Below are 18687 nucleotides of genomic sequence, written 5' to 3'. Positions count from 1 at the left end.
CTGTATCATTGAGAGAGCAACCTCTGCAGAGAGACGCTGAATAGTTATCCAGGAATAAAAACGTATTTAGAAAAATCTAATAAATCCTTAATGTTGTAGCATTTGCAGATAGTTACTTAAAGCAGTGGTTCTCAGCCAGGGGTATGCATACCCTGGGGGTACACAAAGGTCTTCCAGGGGGGTACATCAACTGATGTAGCTTTTGACTAGTTTTACAACGGGCTACATAAAAAGCACTAGCGAAGTCAATACAAACTAAAAGTTCATACAGATGCTCTATATACTGTACACTGAAATGTAAGTACAATATTTATATTCGATTTGATTTATTTTATAATTATATGGTAAAAGTGAGAATGTAAGCAATTTTTCAGTAATAGTATGCTATGACGCTTTTGTATTTTTATGTCTGATTTTGTAAGCAAGCACTTTTTAAGTGAGGTGAAACTTGGGATACTTGTGGGTACACAAGACAAATTAGACTCTTGAAAGGGGTACAGTAGTCTGGAAAGATTGAGAGTCTCTGACTTAAACTTTAAATCTTAAAGGATCTGTGCCTATATAACTGTTGTATCTAACTCACTGTAATGTATCAGTGGAGTTTTCCTTAAGTCAAAATCTTTGTATGATAAACATGAATTTCATTTTGTGTAATAATGATTCACTATGAAATCTTCTTTTAAATATTTTCTCAAGAATTGAAAATGTAGGCCCCAATCCTGTAAACACATAAGCACATGCCTGACTTTACTAGAATACTTAGACCTGTAGAAATCTATGAGACTACTCACAATAGTGAAGTTAAACTTATGCATAAGTGTTAGGAGGATCAAGGCCCTAGATACTGGCACATTAGGTTGTTTGGTTACTCTGAACTTCACTTGTATTTACTACTAATGAATGCAGAGCTCAACACCAAGTTGCAAAAGGGCTATATAACTTCAGCTATGTCCTCCTGCTCCTTTGTTGTGTTAGTTTGAAAAGTCTGAGGGGAGAAAATGTTATACCTATGTTTCAAGGCACTATTACAATATTATAAACCATTAAAATGTTCTGCTTTCAATGTAGATATCCACAACAGCCTATATCTGTGATTAATGTCTTGTCTTATTTTTTTTCATGCTTTTCTTTTCTTCAAAGAAGAAACCAAAGAGGTAATCCAACACATCAATTCTTAACACTTTCTTTACAATTACTTAATATAACTTTCAAACTTGATGTGAGATTTTCAACATTCTTGTATTTTATGTTTTACAGCAAGAGGGAGAGACTGAGTACAAATTTGAATGGCAGAAAGTAGCCCCACGAGAAAAGTAAGAACTATTTATTTATCTGGATAGAAATCCACTCTTTTTGGAGCTAGTTTCCATTTTGTTGTGCTTTCTTTCCTTCTGTTACCTTTCAGGCAGGTGGTTTCTCTTATTCTGTCATGGCCTCATGGCTGGTTAGTCAAGCTTTTAAAACAGAGGAGTTTGTGTGTTCTAATCAGCTATTTTTCTCTTGGTTTTTGTTCTGGGTGCATATTTGAAAACACCTGTTTTAGTATGAATACTTAAGTACACCTTTAAGTTATTTGCAGTTCCTCCGACTTGTGTGTTTTGTTTGAGTTACTTTGATTTTGAATAGATATGCATCCTCTACATGTAACAATGAGATGTTCTGTAGTAGTTTTGTATATGATAGTTTGAAAAACTTTTCTGGTTATTTTATTGTATTAATCTTAAGACTTTAATCTGTTTCTTTTTGCATGTAACAGATATGCTAAGGATGACATGAACATCAGAGATCAGCCATTTGGTATCCAGGCAAGTTATATTTACCTTTGTGAATTTCAAATATTTGTCTAACTACATGACATTCACATTAATCGTATCTTATTCAGTAAGTTAAAACAGCTCCTTAGACTTAAGAACATAACAAATTACTAGAAGACATGAAATTCTGCTGTTAACTCAATTATGTCTATGCTGTTTATTCGTCAGGTGCGAAATGTGAGGTGTATTAAGTGCCACAAGTGGGGTCATGTAAACACTGACCGAGAATGCCCTTTGTTTGGTCTTTCTGGAATTAATGCAAGTTCAGTTTCCAATGATGGATCAGGTAGGCACTAGAAATGTATTTAAAATGATTTGTAATTGTCTGTCTCAGAAAGGACTGACCATAAATCTTGAAGGCATTTCTTAGATCTAAATGTTGAATGTACAGATACATCATGTTTCAAACGGTAGATGAAATAGGAAACAAGAATCCTTGATTCTAAATGTTGTAATTTCTAGATCATGTCTTAGATTCCAAAGATCTAATTATCTAAGTAGTAAGTATCTAAGTAGTAAAATCCCCTGAACATTGTCCTGGTGACATTGCTTTTCTCCTTTATGTAGGCATCTAGTTCTGATGTAGCCTTGTGATGTCTACTTCAGTTCTGAATGGAAAAAAAGATGCTTCCATGTTGATAAACTAATCAGTTAAATGGACCATCAAAATAAAGTAACCACAATTCAGACTCAAACCATAAGGGCATGAGAAGTAGGAAACACCAATTCATACTGGTGACATAGTTTGTCTTAATTTCTTAGATCTCTGAAGTGCCTAAATAAATTAATCAACAAGTAATTGAGGCTTAGTTTTCTAAATGCCACATTTTCCCCTCGTGTTAAGTTTTCACTGCTTCAAGAAGAGTGATTTTGCTCTGCCATCTTTCTTGTTGACTAGAAACACGCTGCATTTTATTTTTAGAGCATACTGTCCTTTAATCAGACGCATATGTGATTAATACATAGCACGCTATATTTACTTTGAATGCTTGAAGGGGAATTCAGTTTTTGTCTTCAGTAATTTGACCCACGACTGTGACACTTTCACAGTCATAATGAAGTATCTAAGAGTGATTCTAGTTGCACTGAAGAGGTGTGTTACAAAAACATGAAGGAGTCTTCATGCTGTGGCACATTCCACTGCAGATTATAGAGAATTTTATAGTCTGAGAATGAAATGTATTCTCAAGTCATTTCTTCGGGAACGCCATTACAATTGGCACCCTGGTTAACTTTCTGAGCAGAGAGGCCAAGGATAGAAGCTAAACTATGTCACTTTCATGTAATAACTATTAGTTCTTTTTGCATAGTCCGCCTATTGACGATCCGCCTTATCTAAAGGGACTAATTCAAAAAGTTATTTGATGTTCTTTTATTGAAGGGAAGTGCCATAAAGCTTTACTTCAAGAAACAGTATATCATGCTGCTTTGCTTTTAAGCACTGTCAGAAGATCATACCATCATAATAGCAACTGTATAGTTGTAGATGAGATGGCAGTCTTTCTGAGCCTCTGTATTCAATGGCTTATAATGTTGTTTACAGCTTAGAAGAAATTTTGATTGGAAAGATTTTTACTGGTGTAGGGGGGTGGGGAAATATACTTTACAGCTATTATTAGTGAGACATGCTTTTATACTCAGAAAATTCAATTTGTGCTGAAATCAATCTTGACACATATAATCCTCAAATACTCTCTTGTGAAATTAAAAAACACTTGTAAATAAGCGTTCTCACACATCGTATTGTACTTATTCGTCTTCCCATTCATAACTGCACCAAGGCCACTTTTCAGTGTCTGTTTGTTGAAAACCTAACTAGTTTTTCATCAACCCTAAGTAATCTCTGAGTGTGCCAGGCCTTTTCCTAGTCAGGTACCGGTGGTCCCCAGGGCATCTTCCCAAGCAACTGCTAAGAGCATAGTGAAAGGGATTTAGTACATCTGACATACCTTCTGTTTGAACATAAGCACTATAAATTCCACAGTTTGTGTGCTCTGAAGCTAAGCACCTTCTAGTACAATCACTTCTTGAAATTTTCAGCTTTAGACCCTAAAAGAAAGTGTGTGATCCTGAGCAACTCCTGATGCCTTTTTAAAATAGGAGCGAGTGTAGAGGGATGACTGGTCAGGTTTGGGGCAAATCTAGAGTGCATATTTTAAATTTGTTTGCATGTGTGATCTCTTGAATTAAATATAAGACACAGTGGTACTTTACTTTAAAGGAAATTAAATGCAAAGCACTATAGTTGGGATTTTCAGAGGCTCTCAGCATTGGTTTAATTCTGTTCCCATTAATTTAATAGGGGGAGAGTTAGGCCTTCCTGGAGCATTTTTGAAAATTCCCTCTATGTAAATGCAACATTTAATGTGAAAGATAAATTACAGAAGTTAAGAAATTCATCTAGTCCCACAGCAGCCATAATTCAGTCACATTGCACATGTACCAGTGTATTAAAGCTAATGCTGTATACAAGAAAAACAGGATAATACGAACCAAATCCTGAGCTCAGGGCATAGCCCAAATAAGTGAGGTCTGGGAGGAAGTAATTGCTTTTCCCCATAGTAGCAGAGCCACCACTGTAGAGCTACAATCCAGCTATTACGATAGCCTCAGAGCTGCAGTAGCCCTTGCTGCTGAACCTCCCTAAGAAGAAAGTGAGTTTGGTTCATGAATCTATGCAGTAGCAGATTTAACCTTCTTTGAGTGCTTGCTCATGTCCATTCCAATGTAGGTATGTGCTCGTCCCAGAAAGATTTTTCCCTTAGTGGTATCCATCAGGTTGTCTCTGGTGCCCCCTGGAGTTGTGCTCTCACAGGGATGGTATAAAGGGCCCTGCTGACCCACCGCCCCCTCCTAAATTCCTTTTTACTGCCCATAACAGTTGTTGGCACTTGAGCTCGTCCTTGCGTTTTCCCGCAAGTACATCTCTGTGGACTTTGTTTCTATTACTGTATATAGTTATTTGTAGTGGTTAAGTTTTAGTTAGTTAGCGGACCCCGCTTTGCGGGGTTAGCCCTTCCACAGCACCAGGGCATGCCACAGTCTCTGGGGTTTAAGCTGTGTGTGTCATGCCATAAGCCAATGCCTGTTAGTTGAGGCAGCTGGAATGGGGGTCACTGTCTGGGGGAGGCCCACATGCAGGAGTGTTGCAGGATCTGCAAGGGGTTCAGGCCCTGTACTGAGAAGGACAGAGACATCAGACTCAAGTTCTTCCTCATGGAGGCTCCTCGGGGCCAAGCCAGGCCAACTTGGCACCGGAGTACTTTGGCTTCAGTAAGAAGCACCCCAGCAGCTCCAAGAGAGACTGAGCACAGTTCTGCTTCTCCCGTGCCGAGGAAGGACTCTTCTGTTTCCCGAGACTCCTAGCACCAACAGTCACCCTGGTGCCGAAGAAAACCACTCCTACATGGATTCTCAGCACACTTCTTGAGAAACAAGCAGAGGAAAACTGACTGCAGGCGATCCCCAACCCCAAGGTCTGTTCGACACAGAGATGCTAGGCAGAGTGCGACCTATGCCGGGCCACTCAGAGATACTAGCTGTGTGGACAGTACCATTGACTCTGGCCCCTGGAAGGGTGCCATTAAGTTCAGCACCTTTGGACTCTCCACCAAGAGAGAGCCATCACAGTGCAAATACTCTGGCATTACCATTCACACCAGAGGCATTTGAGTCAGCGAGGGAATCACTGTCACTCCCGGTACCTCCATCCCCCGCCATTCTGGAGCTATCAGCGGCGGCACCAGAGATAAGAGCCACGCGGCACCAAGACCCCAGGCGCCATCAAAAGGGGAACCTCCTATGATGACACAGCACCGATCTCCTCCCTCCTGGCACTGCTCGCCAGCACCGGTCAGTGCTACTCCACCCTGGTTGCCAAGAAGTGACTCTTCGGAGTCAGACTCGGAGGCAGAGGCGTTCCCCAGTGGTCGACATGTGCCAAAGCATTCCACTGGTGGCCTGGCCACCAGTGCAGTGGCAGATGCCACTACGGTGGCTGTTTTGGAACCCCCGGACTTTTCCACCAGTCCAGGGATCACAGTCCAGAAGGTTCTACTCTGTTTTATCAGAATCTAGAGCTCCCCCACCATCTCCCTTAGAACAGGGACCAGGCCCCAGTACCAAGCCTGGTGCCAAATTTGAAATCCTGGCACTGAAGACCCATCCGGTGCAGAGGGCGAGGAACAATGCTCCTTGTCTGTGTAGGCTGCTTCCTCCTCCTCTCCTGATGAGGCGGTTTCAGGAACAAGTGTAGTGCCCTCCCAAGATGATTATAGGGTGCATCAGGAGTTCCTCAAGAGGGGAGCTCAAAACCTGGGGATCCAGGTGGAGGAAATCACAGAATCCTCCCATGCCCTGGTGGACATTCTAGTGGCATTTGCCCTTCAATGAAGCCATTTTGGACCCCATCAAAGCCTTATGGCAGACCCCTGCATCCCTGCAACCAACAGCGAAGAGGATGGAGAAAAAGTACAGTACTTTGTTCCCACTCAAGGGTATGAATTTCTGTACACTCATCCTTCACCGGATTTGCTGGTGGTTTCAGCAGCTAATGAGCGGGAGCAGCAAGGGCCAACTCCCAACACCAAAGATGCAGAAATCTAGATCTTTTTGGCAGGAAGGGTCTACTCAACTGTTGGCCTCCAGCTCAGGATCGTGAACTAGCAAGTGCTCCTGACCCATTATGATTTTATTTTCTGAAACGCAATGGCAAAATTTAAGGAACTATTGCCACAGGAGTCCAGGGGTGAATTCTCGGCCCTAGTTGAGAAAGGAAAATTGGTGGCAAGGGTGTCCCTTCAGGCAGCCTTGGACACAGCTGACTCTGCAACCTGATCCATGGCTTCAGCTGTAGTTATGAGGAAAAACTCATGGCTTCAGTCCTCTGTTACCCTATGAGGTGCAGCAGACATTGCCGGACCTTCCCTTTGAAGGCACATCACTCTTCTCGGAGCAAACAGATGTCAAGCTACATAATCTGAAGACTCAAGCCACCCTGAAATCCCTAGTGTTACATACTCCAGCTCCTTCTAGGAACATTATAAGCCCCAACTGGTGGCTTGCTTCTACCTGCCACAGTCAAGACAAGACTACAATAAGAGAAAGTAGAGGCTATAAAAGGAGGCCTCCATCCCAGTCCATGTCAGCCTCCATGCCTGCACCCCCTAGGGTAATTGGCAGGGTCTAAGCAGGCCTTTTGATGGAATGTTTGGTGGTGATGTACCAGGACATTTGGATCCAATTTCCCTAATTTGTGTGGACCAGCTGTCCCACTTCTATCAGGCGAGGGCTTGTATTACCTCAGATTGCTCGGTGCTACGCACAATAGCACTGGAATACACCCTTCAACTCAGTTGTTCCCCTCCTTTCCACCTTCCCTCTCTCTCCCTCTTTAGGCACCCTTCTCAAGAGCAATGTCTAGCCCAGGAGGTACAGTCACTCCTAAGGGCAGGAGCAGTGGAGAAGGTTCCACTGGAGTTAAGGGGCTTGGGATTCTGCTTCCGTTGTTTCCTAATCCTGAAAGCCAATGGCGATCTCAGACTGAACCTGGACATGCAGAACCTCAACAGCTTAATGAAGAAGTTGAAATTTTGCATGGTCTCCTTGGCCTCCATTATCCCTTTTCTGGATCCAGGGAACTTGTACTCCACCCTTGATTTGAAGGACACTTATTCTCACGTTTCAATTTTTCAGGTTCACAGACGGTTCCTGTGATTCATCGTGAACCACGTGCACGATCAATTTTCTGTGCTCCCATTCGGCTTGTCAGCGGTCCCTCATATGTTCAGAAAGTGAATGGCAGTCATCGCAGCCTTCCAGAGGAGGCAGGGGGTTCAGGTCTACCTTTACCTCAATGACTTGCTGTTCAGAGGTCAGACTAAGGCCTAAGTGGAGGCAAATGTAAAGTTAATCAACTTTCCAGGACCTGGGGCTGTTGATAAATATGCAGAAGTGTACCTTCTCCCTGGTTCAAAGGATAGAATTAAATCGGGTCAATCCTCAACTCGGTCCAGGCCAGAGCCTTCCTCCCAGAAACCTGATCCCAAGCTGTTAGGGGTGCTCAGAGAGAGCCTGAAAATCACCCCATTACCACGGGAAGAAACTGCCTGATGCTCTGGGGCCTGTGGCATCATGTTCCTATGTAATGCAACATGCAAGATTACGGCTCATATCTCTTCAGACTTGGCTGGCATCGGTATATGCGCCAGGCTGAAACCATTTGGACATGGTGGTCTCACTTCCCCCTTCGGGATCATCACCCTTCTTTGCTGGCTGGACCTGTGGGCAGTATGTACAGGAGTCCCATTCTTGAGCCGCCAACCATCAATGTATCTCATTACAGACTTGTTGGCAATGGGATGGGGGACTCACTTGGGGTCCCTCAGGTCCTCCGGTCTCCAGAAGAGCTCCCTCAACATATCAACATGAGGAAACTCAGATCATTGTGCCTAGCCTGCCAGGTGTTTCAATCCCACTTGCAGGGCAAGTGTTTGTCAGTCCTTACAGACAACACGACAGCAGTGTTTTATATAAACAGGCAGGGTGGCGCGCACTCCTCTCTCCTATGCCAGGAAGCTCTTTGACTGTGGGAATTCTGCAAAACCCACTTACTCCACCTCGAAGCCTCCTATCTCCCAGGGTTGAAGAACAAGCTAACAGATCATCTAGCAGATCCTTCTCCAACCACCATGAATGGTCCATCCATCCAGATGTTGTGAAAGGCATTTTCCAGAAGTGGGGGACTTCCCAGCTAGATCTGTTTGTGACGAAGCACAACAAGGAGTGTCTTCAGTTCTGCTCCTGCCTCGGTCACAGCCTGGGCTTGCTCACAGATGTCTTTCTCCTCCCTTGGATGGGCCATCTCTTCTTTGCATTCCCTCCCTTTCCCTTCATACACAAGGTACTGCTGAAGGTCAGAAGGGATGGGTTGCATCTTAACCTGATTGGCCTGGTCTGGCCCTGTCAGCACTGGTTCATCACCCTCCTGGACCTCTCAGTGGAACCGGCAATCTGCCTGTCTCTGTTTCCAGAACTGATCTCCCAGGACTACAGCTACCTGTGTCATCTAAACCTAGAGTCCCTTTCACTCACAGCTTGGAAGCTCCATGGCTGAACCTTGCACAACTAGCATGCTCCAGGCCTGTTCGCGAGGTGCTGTTAGGGAGCAGAAAACCATCCACTTTCCTGGCAAAGTATTCTCAATATGGTCTGCACAGAAAGGGGTTTTGCCTACACAGTCAATGCTACCTTTCATTCTAGATTATTTAGTACACTTGAAACAGCTAACAGTTTCATCTATTAGGGTCCAGTCTCAGCTTTTCACTCATGGGTGAGCAGCCAGTCTGTCTTCTCAAAATCGATCTGTGGTCATTGTCTTAAGGGCCTTGGAGTGATTATACCTCCAGGTACTCAGCCACTCCCTCATTGTGACCTCAGCTTGCTGCTTGTAAGTCTAACAGGATCTCCATTTGAACTGCTGGCAATGTGCTCACTGCTCTACCTGTCATGGAAAGTGGCCTTCTTAGTGGCCATTACTTCTGCCAGAAGGATCTCAGAGATTTGAGCCCTTACTTTGGAGCCACCTTACACGGTCTTCTTCAAGGACAAGTTTCAACTGTGACCACACCCGGCCTTCCTGCCAAAGGTGGTCTCGCAATTCCCTAGTAACCAGGATATCTTCCTACCGGTCGTCTATCCAAAACCACATGCTAATAGGGACGGACAGAGACTCTACTGTCTGGATGGTAGGCATGAATTAGCCTTTTACATAGAAAGGACTTTTCGAATATTTAGTCAGCTGTGTCTAGCCATTGCAGATAAGATGAAAGGCCTTCCAGTTTTGGCCCAGATAATTTTATCATGGATTGCTTCCTGTATCTGCACATGCTACAACAAGGAAGCAGGTCCTTTGGAATGGTGGCCGAAGCATGAAGGGGAGCATATGAATGTTTAACATATCTAGTATGCAAATACGTTGCAATGCCAGCTACAAAAGTGCCATGCAAATACCTGTTCTCGCTTTCTGGTGACATTGTTAATAAGAAGTGGGCAGCATTATCTCCCGTAAATGTAAACAAACTTGTTTGTCTTCACGATTGGCTGAACAAGAAGTAGGACTGGGTGGATTTGTAGGCTCTGAAGTTTTACATTGTTTTGTTTTTGAGTGCAGTTAGGTAACCAAAAAAAATCTACATTTGTAAGTTGCACTTTCACAACAGAGATTGCACTACAGTACTTGTATGAGGTGAATTGAAAAATACTATTTATTTATCATTTTTACAGCGCAAATATTTAATCAAAAATAATATACACTTTGATTTCAATTACAACACAGAATAAAATATATATGAAAATGTAGAAAAAACATCCAAAATATTTAATAAATTTCAATTGGTATTCTATTGTTTAACAGTGTGATTAAAACTGCGATTAATCGACAGCCCTAATTATTTGCAACACACGGGTTGCAGATCCCCTGATTGATTCCCTGTATTTTTCCCTGTGCCCCAAACATTTGTCCATCTCCCATCCACAGACGAATACACCTGGTTTCTACTGCATTCTGGGCTTTCCTTGTCCATAATAGAGAAGGAATGCTTTACACCTACATATGCAAATGGTGCTTAAGTTAGTTGCTATGAGTGACCATCAATGAATTTCCTGATTCTTGAATTCTTGAGTCTTTGTATTTGTTATCACTAGTTATATGCTCTGTAGCTTTAATACAGTCTCTAAATGGTTAATTACTAGTGTACATACATGGGCTAAACTGGAATCCATGACAGTTGCTGTTTTTCCCCATTGGTTTGCTTACTTTTTTTCTTCTGCTAGTCCTTGCCCATCTGTTGACAATTGTACTGTCTTTCCTGCTGCCCAGGCACGTAATTTCGGTGTCATCTTTGATTCCTCTTTCTTCCCCCAAATGCAGGTGCTCAATACATCCTGTCACTACTTTCTTTATAATATCTGAAAAATTAATGAAGAGAGCATTAGTTAAAAATCCAAGTGCTTGTGACTTTTCAGTACACAGCAAATAAATGTTCTCTATGTATAATTTTAGAAAGCTGGCAGAAATCCATATAAAACACAAATAATCCAAAGCACTTCCATTTGTTTTGGCTGTTAACCCCAGCCCTAAATGAGAATTGTGATGTGGGATGGGATTTTGTGGGTGGGGGATGTTAATACCGAGATTTTGTAAAGTTCTAGACCAGTTGTTCTCAACACATGGGCTGCTTGCGGCCCAATCAGCACACAGCTGCGGCCCATGTGACATCCTCAGCGCCATACAGGGTCTGTGTGTGTGTGTATCTATATATAAAAATTGATTGATTGTGTGGAAGCAGCCCAAATAACACAGAGAGAGCTGCATGTGCGGACCACTGTTCTAGACACCAGGGACTAGATTCACAGAAGGACTTAAACACCTAACTACTGCTTTAGGTGCCTAAATCCCAGAATCAGGCCCTGCTGGGATTCGCAAAGCCTCCACTTACCTACCTTCAAATTCTGTAAACTCACCTGGTGCCCAAATTTTTGCAGTAAAAGTTCCCTAAGTGCCTGTGCATCTGCCTCTGAGCACGCACACTGCAGCCCCATGCCAGGCGTCTAAGATTCAGAGTGATGCATGAACCAGGGGAAGATATGCATTGCTTTTCCTAATGTGCCTGCAATTCCTGATCCAGTAAATGTGCTCAGACCTTGTCTATCTGATTGGATCCTACAGAGAAGCTTATACAAAAAGCCAGGGAAGGAAGAGGCGGAGGACCTCCTTCCCTAACCACTGAGCTAAAAGTTATGTACACACTTGGAATGGGTTTCAGAGTAGCAGCCATGTTAGTCTGTATCCGCAAAAAGAAAAGGAGGACTTGGGCACCTTAAAGATTAACAAATTTATTTGAGCATAAGCTTTCGTGAGCTATAGCTCACTTCATCGGATGCATTCAGTGGAAAATACAGTGGGAAGATTTATATACACATTTATTGGATGCATTCAGTGGAAAATACAGTGGGGAGATTTATATACACATTTTTATATATATATATATATGTGTGTGTGTGTGTATGTATATATATATATATAAAAATCTTCCTACTGTATTTTCCACTGAATGCATCCGATGAAGTGAGCTGTAGCTCACGAAAGCTTATGCTCAAATAAATTTGTTAGTCTCTAAGGTGCCACTTGGAATGGGGAGACTCTTGGTGCAAGTTTGCCCTCCATCTGAAGGGGAGGAGGGTTTTGAACGAGGATCTGCCACCTCTCGGGTCAGTGTCCTAGCCACTGTATAAGATCATAGAATCATAGAATATCAGGGTTGGAAGGGACCTCAGGAGGTCATCTAGTCCAACCCCCTGCTCAAAGCAGGACCAATCCCCAACTAAATTATCCAAGCCAAGGCTTTGTGAAGCCTGATCTTAAAAATCTCAAAGGAAGGAGATTCCACCATCACCTTAGGTAACGCATTCCAGTGCTTCACCACCCTCCTAGTGAAAAAGTTTTTCCTAATATCCAACCTAAACCTCCCCCACTGCAACTTGAGACCCTTACTCAGTTCTCAGTCTCTTCTGTTGAAGCTGTTCCCCTCTGGGTAAATAATTAAAAACATAAAATAAGTATTTGGAGCAGGCAAAGTGGATTCTGTGTCCCCTGCCTCCCTGCTGAGTGCTCTAACTACCGGCTAGAGTTACTGTCATACTTGGTCTCTGGCCCCACGTTGAAGCTCTTCCACTTTGAATAAATAATGAAAGAATCATTGGGCCAAAGAGAGAAAATACTAGTGTCACTCTGTAGCCTGGTGGGTTAGCACTCACATGGGAGGCAGGAGACTCCCAGTTTAAGTCCCCTCTCCACCAGTTTGCAGCAGAGCTAGATTGTGTAAATCTACATGAGCTGGGAAATGCACCTCCCAGCTCAAATGTAGACGTACCTTGGGTTCATGGGAAGACAAGCGATGCCCTGCCTTGTCCTGTCTATCAAGTAGATCAGTAGTGTTAATCTGTTTACAGCCTGCTCAGAAGAAGGGTTGAAATATACTACAACCACATGATTAGCAACCATGTGATAATCATGTTGCTGTGTATGAAATCAATCATGTTATAACCTAGTCCTAAAGTCTTTAAAGTTCTGCAGAGTATAAGGGCTCTTAAACACAGGACAAATATTTCCTTTCCAGGCCAGCTGTGTCAGATAAAGTGGTAGCAATATATCACTACCAAACTTTTACCGGATGGACATAGTGATGGTGCTTACCTTATTTAAGAGAAATTTTGAACACTGCACTTGCTCAAAGGTTTGTCCTTATTGGGAAACCAAGCAGAGATGAGTATTTGATGACTAGACTACCATGTTAAGATGCCCCTCAGCTTTAATGGAGGACTGTCTGTTTTTGTTTCAAGTATCATGTTCTTTGAAATGTTAGTTCTATGTCTGATAAAGTCTAAGGGTAAAATTTTGAAAAGTGTCTAATGCTCCTAAATCTCACTGAAAGCCAAAATTATTTATTTACAATTTAAATACTGCAAAAATTTTCATCAGGCGGTGCTGGGTGGATCTTGTTGAAGAGACTGAGGCAAGGAGATGAGCAGAACTATAAATGCTATACTTCATGATGATCTGCTGTCAAGCATAATTTCTCACATTTCAGCTATTTCTGATGTCTTGTTGACAGTTTTAGGGTAGTCTGCTGCTAGAAGTTTCTTTTTAAAATCCTCCTCGCTTTGTTCTTTAGATGTTTAAGGACAGTGCATGTAACTTTTAATTGCCTGTACTGAATTTTGTGTGTGTGTATAAATAACTTTTCTAGAATGTTGCTTTTTGTTGAGCGCGCAACAAAATGGTTTTACCATTAATTAGTTTAGGTGGGACTGTGTGGTGGGGTGGATCACTCAATAATTGCCATGTTCTGTTCGTTCCCTCTGAAGCGTCAGGTGCCGGCCACTGTCAGAAGACAGGACATTGAGCTAGATGGACCATTGGTCTGACCCAGTATGGCCATTCTTATATTCTTATGTCTAAACAGGCTCATGAGAAATTTCTGGTTTTCGTTTTAGGTATTTTGTACAGTGTTAACTTTTTCTTTTTTTTTTTTTAATTGTTTCCTCTGCCCCATCCCCAAAATAGGTGAATGGGAATTTCACATCTCATCCCCAATCCTCCGCCCCAGCTGCCCCTTCACAGTAAAACCCCAAAAAGCTTCTCCTCTAGGCTGAGACTATTTTCAGCCTCAAAGAGAATTTTCGAGTTGCAAGTGAATGAAAAGGAGATTATGACTGTGTGGTCAAGTCATTTAAAATCTTTGCTTCAGTTTCCCCATCGATATAGAACTGGGATCCTATTTACCTAGCTCATAGTGGTGTTGTGAGGACTGATTCAATAATGTTTGGAAAACATTTTGTACATCAGAAGCACTATGCAAGTGTGACGTATTAAGTTGCAATTCAACAACAATAACTATCGCTCTAGTAAAAACTGAAATTGTTTTAATAGTTAACAAAAAAACAGTTGGGCCTTTGGTAGTGGTATGTTAAGGAACATACCACTTATTGGACTTATCTTGCTCTTTACATATAAACAGACTTGCATTGCTCTTTCGGACTGGATACCGTATCTGCTCCATGTACGGACTTCCCATTGACTTGAGTGAGGATTTCACATGTGGAATTGGTGCAGGATTGGGCCTATACAGATTAAAGCACATGTCTACTGCTAATCAGAGTCCTGGTCTGTGAGGGGAGACAGCTGTTTCTCAAGATCCAAAATGTAGGGCTACACTGCAGCAAACAAGAAAACAATAACCCAGTACTGAGTTAGTTTCATTTTATTTTTCTTTGTGTACAGACCATTGTACATACTCAGTTGGTGATTCAAGATTAAAAAAAAAACTTAAAAAAAAATCACCTATTGAATAATATTTCACCAGTGAATAGAGATTATTTTTGCAATAAGGCAATTTCAGTGGATGTGGTTATCATGGGATAATCACACCCCTGGGGTACAGCCTTATCTGTAATCTCCCAGGAGTGTAATTATTTCATGGTAACTGCACCCCCTGATGTTGCATTATTTCCATTATGAAATTCTTAGTTTGATATATAAAGTAACTTACTTTGATCACTGGAAACGGCAAGGTAGTGTTAGAATGTTCCAGCTGTGAGGTTTACAGAGACCAACTATAAGATTTACTACTCCTTTACAAAGTTAAATTAGGCAATCAAAATGCTTCTTCAGGCTAGTCTGGTTTAGAATATTTTTTACTGATACAAGCATAACTTCTAAGGTTCATAATCAAGATAAGGTAAAAATTATATGCAATATAATATATATCAGTTGTGATTACAAATTGGTATTCTGTGTGTATATGTATTTGTATTTAATTATACACAAAAGTACAGCTAGCCGCCAAAAGTTTGCTTGATTTTATACAACCCGTATTTTTCTAATTAGCTACCAGCATCTGTCAATTATTTGTTCTTTTGATGCTTTATGGAGTTCAAACAGCAGCTTTTAATTTCTGAATACATCAGTGGTCTGTTCACAATCCTGGAACTATTTCATAATGTTTTAATATTTGTTCATTCCAAAATGTCACTTACAGAAAGTGGTACACACAGATTTAAAATATGCCATATAAATTCAGTAATGGAATTTACTTTTAGAGGAACAAGAGGTTATAATAAAACACCAGAGTTAGTTTCATATTTGGATGACTCCAAGGCTGTGGTCATGGCATGTAATATAAATTAGCATTTAATTTCATTGGAAAAAATGGGTGCCTTCACACACCTGCGATAGGGTAATAATAAGTTTTGGAATGAAAATGGTTAGAGATATTAGGAAGGATCACGACTGGCTCAATTTCTTCAAAAAATGTAGAAGCATCATTAGAGAAGTGAAACTCTGAGTGCTCCAGAAAGCAGTGAACAACATGGTGCTTTTAATACCCAATTTTTGTTTCCTAGCAGATAAAAATCAGTTAGCATGCAATAGGAAAGCAGAACTTAATTCTGTGCTCTACTTAATCTAGGATAGCGTTTTATTAAGAAAAAGTTGTTTAATGTGACTATCACGAAAATTCGTGTAAATAGTCATCTGTATTTAGGTACCATCAGAAAATGCATAGCAAATAAAACCCTCCTTAAAGATCTGCAGCTGAGAGCACTTTGATTGTAAACAGTAGGATCCCACCAAAATTTTCACTTAGCCTGGGCACCAATCAGATTTTAGATTAATCCCAAATTCATGCTTCAAAATTCTCAATATTATGGTTTATGGGTATTAAATATACTTTGCTTTTATAAAAGCATGGGTGAATTCACTGAAGGCATGTTTATTGTTAAATACAATAACAGAACTTTATGTCAATAAGACCATTTCCTTGCCCCTCAAAAAAGAGAAACCTTGAATATCCTCCCAAATATAGTGTTTGGCAAAAGCACGGCTGATTATATTGGCCTTGTACTCTTGTCAAACCAACCTGGGGGAGAAGTGAGCAGTGTAGAGGTTCCCTCATTGAAAATACCATGTCTTTAGCCTTTAGTCTTTAAATCAAGGGGATTGTTAGCTCAAGTGCCTCAGCTGATCTCAGCTGCCATAATATAATGTAAGGATGGGTAGTCACTCAGGTAACCAGGACTCCGACCCAAGCCATGCAGACCACTGGTTTAACCTCCTCATTATCTTGGTTACTGTTTTGTAAGATAGCAAATATCCTCTCTCCCCAAGCCCAACAGTTCTCTACTGCTTGGTTCTGATAATGTTTCATTTGTCAGGTGTGTCGTCCTGTCCCCCCCCCCCCCCCCGATAACTGGCGTTACACCGATCACAGTTTGAAAACAACCAAACCATTGCTGTCAATTGCATCCAGAAGCAAATTTGAAGCCAGTGAGAAGCACCACTAAGTGGGCAGCCATGTTTCATATTGGATGAAATCTGAGAGAAAGAGTTAAGGGAAGCTTTGTTGATAAATAATCGATTCTAGAGATGACATACTCATGGATCATCATGGCAAGGTCTGCATCAGAATGGAAAAAACTGTCTCAGAAAGTAGATGACAATTAGTACTTCTGACCATAGCTGTTACCTGGCCTTATAAAAGCAGTCAGAGATCCAACGGGGCTTCACCCACCCAGTTTGTGTCTTTATGACAAAAGGTGAGCAAATCCCCTCTCTTTCAAGAAATCAACTCTGTCATCTCCTGGATGTTTCCTCCAGTCAGCCACCATCTTCTGTGAATTGAGCCTCATCAAGGACCCAATCTCAGACATACGCTGAGAGAGCTGAGCCACTGCCCTGTTGAGGTCTGATATTAAAAAGAGGGACTGAGTGTAATTAGCAGTTTGGTGTCATCGCAGCGCAAACCTTCTTGCTATAGGAGTGATTTTACTTGTACATTGAACAGGAAACCTAACAGGCTAGAATCTTCAGCACCCCATGCAAGAGAATGCTTGGGACAGAGGAACAATTGCCCAATGTATTATCTGGGCCTTCTCTGAGAGAAGGGAATAGAGCAGTGGTGGGCAAACTACGGCCCGGGGGCCAGATGCAGCCCTTCAGACATTTAAATCCAGCCCTCGAGCTCCTGCCGGGGAGCAGGGTCCAGGGCTTGCTCCACGCCACATGTGTCGTGGCTCCACGCTGCTCAAGGCAGCAGCAGCATGTCCCTCCTCCGGCTCCTACGTGTAGGGGCAGCCAGGGGGCTCCACACACTGCCCCCTCCCCAAGCACCGCCTCCGCAGCTCTCATTGGCCGGCAACCACAGCCAATGGGAGCTGCAGGGGCAGCGCCTGCAGATGGGGCAACTCGCAGAGCCTCCTGGCTGCACCTCCACGTAGGAGCCATAGGGGAGACATGCTGCTGCTTCCCGGAGCTGCTTGAGGTAAGCGCTGCCCAGAGCCTACACTCCTGACCCCTTCCAGTGCCCCGACCCTTCTGCCCTAGCTCTGATCCCCCTCCTGCTCTCTGAACCCCTCGGTCCCACCCTCCTGCACCCCCAGCTGGAGCCTTCACCCACCCGCACCCCTGCCCCAGCCCGGAGCCCCCTCCTGCACCCTGAACTCCTCATTTCTGGTTCCACCCCAGAGCCCGCACCCCTAGCCAGAGTCCTCACCCCCTCCCACACCCCAACCCCCAATTTCATGAGCATTCATGGCCCGCCATACAACTTCCATACTCAGATGTGGCCGTCAGGCCAAATCATTTGCCCACCCCTGGAATAGAGGATGGGATTTTCAAAAGTGAGTTAAAAACATATGTCCCATTGACTTTTCTCTACCTGACTCCACAGTCTCCACAGATATTTCATCTTTGTCTATTGCCAGGAGGAAAATCCTCAGAGTTGCCTCCGTAACTTAGCCACATCTAAAACCACTTTGAAGGATTCCATGGTATCAGAATACTCCGGGTATTGGCAAATCTGTTTGGCCAAAACCTTCACAGTAATCTTTCCCAAAAAAGGAAGGTGAGACAGGGCAATTATTGTCAAGATTATCTGCATCAAGAGACAGTTTCTTAAACAATAGCCCCCTAATAATTGCTTATTGAAGAAATTTTGCCATTCTGCTCTCCCCCAAAGAAGCACTGACTAGCTTCACCAATAATAGTGTCAGTATCATCCCACTCAGTTTAACCACCCATGAGAGACACTGACCCAAATGGAGGCCCTAATCTGAAGTTCATGAAGCACTTTCAGGACTGCAAAGGATAAAACTAATTTAAAGTCAAGGATAGAAGATGTTGCACTTACTATTTTCCCCCACAGTGGGTATGAAAATTACTCCATCAAAGTGCATATCTCATCTGAACTCAGTCTTCTCTGTGAAGTAGTAGAAAAGTTGAGTGAGAAATGCTCAACTCTGTATTAGTGGAAGTAGC

The 18687-nt window shown here is 42.5% G+C and overlaps 1 protein-coding gene across 2 annotated transcripts in view; it reads left to right on the top strand.

The window, feature by feature from the left end:
- The window catches only part of CIRSR (corepressor of RBPJ and splicing regulator), a 44636-nt gene that overhangs the window by 10125 nt on the left and 15824 nt on the right, over positions 1-18687 (top strand). For both annotated transcript variants that reach the window (XM_048869972.2, XM_048869971.2), the window contains exons 4-7: positions 1141-1154; positions 1258-1313; positions 1757-1805; positions 1983-2100. In XM_048869972.2, coding sequence (XP_048725929.1) covers positions 1141-1154; positions 1258-1313; positions 1757-1805; positions 1983-2100 — 237 coding nt within the window. The remainder of the gene's footprint in view (positions 1-1140; positions 1155-1257; positions 1314-1756; positions 1806-1982; positions 2101-18687) is intronic.

Source organism: Caretta caretta, chromosome 11, assembly GCF_965140235.1.
Source record: "Caretta caretta isolate rCarCar2 chromosome 11, rCarCar1.hap1, whole genome shotgun sequence".
Taxonomy (NCBI): domain Eukaryota; kingdom Metazoa; phylum Chordata; order Testudines; family Cheloniidae; genus Caretta; species Caretta caretta.
This window is presented reverse-complemented; position numbering and strand designations above follow the sequence as displayed.